Source organism: Arachis hypogaea, chromosome 12 (genome assembly GCF_003086295.3).
Source record: "Arachis hypogaea cultivar Tifrunner chromosome 12, arahy.Tifrunner.gnm2.J5K5, whole genome shotgun sequence".
Lineage (NCBI taxonomy): Eukaryota > Viridiplantae > Streptophyta > Magnoliopsida > Fabales > Fabaceae > Arachis > Arachis hypogaea.
Window position 1 is genome coordinate 107688018 of NC_092047.1, and position 5463 is coordinate 107693480.

General features: G+C 34.9%; 1 protein-coding gene across 5 annotated transcripts; it reads right to left on the reverse strand.

Moving 5' to 3' along the window:
- Window positions 1–761: 761 nt before the first annotated feature.
- Window positions 762–5251, reverse strand: LOC112728121 (D-glycerate 3-kinase, chloroplastic). Of its 5 annotated transcripts, none has more exons than XM_072209661.1 (10): window positions 4787–5251; window positions 3953–4085; window positions 3298–3668; window positions 3069–3148; window positions 2900–2951; window positions 2685–2798; window positions 2151–2380; window positions 1949–2053; window positions 1446–1512; window positions 762–1171 (listed from the first exon to the last, which is right to left on the reverse strand). In XM_072209661.1, the coding sequence occupies exons 1-7, from the start codon at window positions 5018–5020 to the stop codon at window positions 2243–2245; spliced, it is 1122 nt and encodes a 373-aa protein (XP_072065762.1). In that variant the 5' UTR covers window positions 5021–5251; the 3' UTR covers window positions 762–1171; window positions 1446–1512; window positions 1949–2053; window positions 2151–2242. The 5 variants fall into 5 exon arrangements, with proteins under 5 accessions (XP_072065762.1, XP_025633912.1, XP_072065764.1 ...); XM_025778127.3 differs by having other exon boundaries at window positions 3283–3668; XM_072209663.1 differs by having other exon boundaries at window positions 2905–2951; window positions 4787–5245.
- Between the last annotated feature and the right edge of the window lie 212 nt (window positions 5252–5463).

The window sequence follows — 5463 nt, forward strand, 5'->3', positions numbered from 1 at the left end:
TTGAGAAAATACCTTTCACAGAGAAATAAAATAGACACAATCACAACACACACTACAACATTTTCAGGTTGAGGCAACATTTAAAAAGTGTTGCCTAAAGGCTGACAAAAGGTTGCTTTTGATCTATGGCAACACTTTTGGACCTAAGGCAACGTTTTTGGGCGGCGTTGCATATGCAGCCGTTGCCTTAGATCAAGGCAACACTTTTTGGTTTCAAAAGCGTTGCTTTTGAGAGCAACAAAAGCAACATTTGGTAAGTGTTGCCTTTGGTTAAAAAACAACAACACTTCAAAGGTGTCTTTGAGACAACACTTTTGCAATGTTGTCTTTTCTCATATTTTGACCACTACTAAAAAATATTGCCTATTTGCAATAAAATTCAACCCTTTTATGTGTTGCTTATAAGTTTGAATTTGCAATACTTTAAAGTGTTGCCTATTAGTTTTGAATATGCAACCCTTTAAAGTATTGTCTTTTCTTTAGGATATGCAACCTATACAAGTGTTGTCTTTTCTTTTGGATATGCAACCTATACAAGTATTACTTTTTCTTTTGGATATGCAACCATACAAGTGTTGTCTAATATTCAAAATATGCAACTAATAAAAGGGTTGCCTTTTTGATAAAAATAAAAATTATTTTTGTAATAAAAATACAAAAAATTAAAATTTACAATAAATTTTTTTGTTTATACATGTGTAATTATTTTAATTAATAAATAAATTTTGCACAATAGAAAAAAAATTATAAAAGAGACAAAATAACTAATAATAAAATTCTAATTAAAATAGTTATTAAAAAGTTCAATTAGTATTTCAAATACATGTTCATCAATAATTCTCAACAAAATAATAAAATTCTTGTCTAACAATAATTGTCATAACAAAATAGTAATTAATATTTATCAAAAAGATGTCATAGATTGACCAAATACAAGCTGAAACTAATTAATATTTTGCGATTTCGGGTTGATCGTTAAACTTCAATGGCAAGGTGATTTCCATCAATATAAGAGACATTAGTGGAAGAATGGTAACAGAGGTATCTGCAGGTGGCTTCTGTTAATACAGCATAGTAACATCAGGAAGGATCAAAGCAGACAAAGGAACAAGCTGAAACTGACCACACCAATGCTTCAAATTGCAGTTGTGGTTATTGTGCAATGTGGCACCTGCATGATGCAGTCCACAATTTAAAACCTTGAATCAAATCACAATCCAGTAAATGCAGGTTTTGGCATAAAAGAGGTAAAAGATAATAGAGAGCAGTATAATTAACTAACAACAAATGGAGGATACAAACATTTATTCTACCCGAAGCATGGAAAATGTAACTACTGCACAGAAAACCATGCATACCTAGTTTTATTACATCTTAGCAAATCCTATGGGATAAAACAGGAATTAAGGATCCGTAGCACTAGGATGTAACAGAATAAGACTAACCTCAAATTTGGTCTACCTTTGCAAGTGTTTCCCCAATCAGTTTCTTCAAAACACTCTGTCCAGGATCCTACTCACCAAATTTTCTAGTTAATAAGAATTAGACATGGACAATACTAAAACGCAAGTTCTTGTTAGGTTGGTTGCTCAGTGTGTAATAGTTCAAAACTTGAACTGAAAAGCATCCATTTTATTGTTTGAAAGACAGTGGATGTTCCCATCATATACAAGCAAGACCATAATGTTTATCAAAATTGTGTAATTCTATTTCATAGGTGGGAAACTGGAAAGTGACTTCTCTCTGAATTATTGAAATCATAAACCATCATAACTATGACATCCATTTATATTCTTATGGAAAATCACCAGTCATTTAAAAAGTTAGAAACAAAATAGGCAAACTACCTTTATTGAAATCATAAACCATCATAACTATGACATCCATTTATATTCTTATGGAAAATCACCAGTCATTTAAAAAGTCAGAAACAAAATAGGCAAACTACCTTTTCTGCTCTCCACACCAGATATCTATGTTGAGCTTCGAGATTCCGGGAAATCTGGGATTCATCAGTCTCTTTAACGGATTTGCTTACCAACTCCAATCATACCTACAAGAATAATATTCAAAGGTCAAGAATTAGAAAGCCTACTGAGATTACCCTTAGCAAAGCATGATTTATTAATGTACCATGTTGCTGGGATTACCTTGTAATAATCCTTGAATGCAGAATATAGAATTTCATAATTTTCTGGGCTTGAATTGAACTTTGTCCAAATGACAATTGGTGAAAAGAACTTTATAGATTCACTTGTGAGCTTCCCTCCCCATGGAAAACTAAATATGAATTTCTAGTTCTGACCTGAAGATCAACAGCCTTCACAACTTCCGTAGGAAGAGGCTTGAAGCCGAGCATCCAACCCTCAAATAACACAACCTAGACAGTCATTCGTGCACAATAATTGAAGTATTAAAAACTCGACATCTGTATTTGTTTCATGGCAGGGCTAACCCCAAAAATTTCATTATACTCTTAAGTTTAGTTCAGCCAGAAAACCATTTTTCTTTTTTTTCCAAAGCTGGATATCACCAACCTTAGAGCCTTATAAAGAATTCATGTTAATCGACATCAATAAGATTTGGTCTGTTTGCCTTTACTTCATCGGTTACAACGTGACATTAATTTGTCACGAAAAAAGAAAAAGAAAAGGGATTAAGAATTACAATAGATAATATGTTACCGTAAGGGGTCCTTCGACCTCTGGCCAAGTTGAAGGATCAGCTACTCTTCGACAAATCATGTGGATAACTACCTCAAGAAGGGAATTTCCCGGATTAGCTTCTCTTAGTTTACCCTGCAACCAAAATACATAATTTGTCAACAAAACAAAACAAAAAAAGATCAAGATGGTGGCACTAATGGAAAAGGCACGAGGTGATTACGGCTTTCTTATACCTGACCTTCAGCCGTCAAATAAAAGTCATCTATAGATATTGTTGCCGACTTCCTGAGAATTTCACCATATGATGTATCAGTCATATGTTAGCACACTTCACTTTCAGACAGTAATTAGTACAACAAAGGATAATAAATATACACGATTGCTTCGAAGTTTAAAGCAAACCTGCCAGTCTTCTGAAAAAGATAATCAAGAGCAAAGACAAGGGTCGTCTTTCCACAACCTTGGGGAGCACTAAATCCAATCTGAGCAATAGTGCAGAAATATTTATGATTAATTGATCATCACTAATATTCGGTATAGATGAAGGAAATTAATAGTAAGCTGCATAAAAGAAAATGAAACATTATAAGGGAAGAGAGAAGTGTGCAATACACACTACTAAAGGAGGTACATCTTCTTCATTTTTGAATGTCGACCAATGTTGCTTAATCTGATCTTCACACCAGAGGAAGACCGGTATATAATATTGATAGATCCTAGCTTTTTGAGGCACCGTTAAGTACAACTCGTTCAACTGAAACAATTGAGATAGCAGCCGACCGTATAACAACCACTTATCTATGTACTCTGCAACCATCTCTGCAGTCACACCTATTTTTTCTAGCAAAGGCCCTGAGCATATAAACTCAAAAAGGTCCTGCACAGAGGAAACTTGAGCCGGTTTCGTAGGGAATACGGAATATAAAGGACCTTGCCTGTATTCATTGATGCCAAAAGTATTTGTTGAATTAAAACCGTGTTGCAGCCATGAATTTCCACTGCCTACATGAAGGAATTGGAATCATAAATGGTAGCTAATTTTTTGCAGAATCACATGAACATACTATATCAGCTCCAGAAGAAGAGGGGAGGAAGAAAAACAAACGGAAAAAATTGCAGCACAGTGTATAGATTCACATAATTTAGAAAAACACGTTTCAAAAACTAGTCCAATAAGTACATGATGAAGATTGATCCATCCATTTCAAGATAACCTCCATTATGACCATTATCTTAATTGATTCAGAAGCTCGTAATCTTAAGCCAAAGATATTCGCCATTCTCACCTTGTAGTGATGTGTTTCTTGGGAATGATCGATGATTTTTAGTTGTTTCGTAAGCCTCCGAGAGAGTTGCCACTGTAGCTTGTGCAGCAGAATATGCAACCTCTGATCCAACCAAAGCTGACAGAAAAGCAGCCTGCAAATAGGAAATTCAATACTGGCATAAAAGTAGTAAATGTTATTTAAGTTAATCATCATCCCCCTCCTTCACAAGCTCCCTCCCCTGGCCATAACCCTCCATATACTCCAATAGTCCACCAGGAACACCAAGATCATCACCTTCTCCATATCTACCAACACCAATTTCTCAACCACCTTATCATACTCCAACTCCACCACAGGCTCCTTCCCCTGCTCATAACAACCATCACCTAATCCTCCATATGTTCCATCACCAATTTCTCAAGCTCCTTCGCCTGCTACCCACAACAACCATCACCCAAACCCTCCAAAAACACCATCACCACTTTCTCACCCTCCCTATAGTGCTGCTGCTCCAACACCAACGTCATCACAACCACCATACAATACTTCCCCTGTTTAATATAAGAAACTACTTATTTGTACTTGGAGAAAAACAAAAGATAGAAGAAAGAGTAACCAATGACTGAGACAATATAACAAACAGAAAGAGCGCAAAGCTGAATAACAAGCTTAGTGATAAATATAACAAACATAAGGCATAAGGAACAAATATAAAGTGAAATAATTCTCAAACAATTCAAATTCAAAGTAACAACAGGAATGCTATTTGCGTGACCTAAACTTGTCAATGGGAAGGATATGTAAACAGGTGCTAAAATAGAGCAGAAAAAAGAACGGTAGAATCATCAATACCTGCAGAAGAATGCCAAAAATGAGAATCTCACCAAAAACATGAGCAGTGATAATCGAACAATGACTGGCGGTGATGAACGTGAGCAGAGAGGATCGAAGCTCGACGAAAAGAGAAGTAGAGGATCGAAGCTCAACAAGCAGATGATCGAATCTCAACAAGTAGAGAACGAAGCTCAACGAGGAGAGGAGCAGAGGATCGAAGCACATTGACGAGCAAAGAGGATCGAAGCACATTCACGAGAAGAAAAAATCGAAGCTCATTAGCGAGCAGAGATTGATATCGAAGCTCAATAAAGAAACGCGCGTCATCATCGAATGGATTGAAGAACAACAGACGAACGAAACATTTGGAATGAATTGAGGATTTTGTGATTTTATTAATTGAAATATTTTAGGAATTTTGTTAGGGTTGTGGTTTTAGGAACGAAACATTTTGGATGGAATGGATTGGAGTTTTCTTCTCCCTTTTTCCTCTTTCTCTACACAATATAGTTTATTTTTGTTTTTTAAAAAATATTAAAAAATTTTAAGCAACACTTGAAACGTGAAGACTAAAATAAATCTAAAGGCAACTTTTAAAAAAGTAATATATTATTTTTATAATAGTTGTTTTTGTATATTTAATATAGCAACATTTAATAAGTGTAATATATAAATATTATAAATGTTGTTTGTTT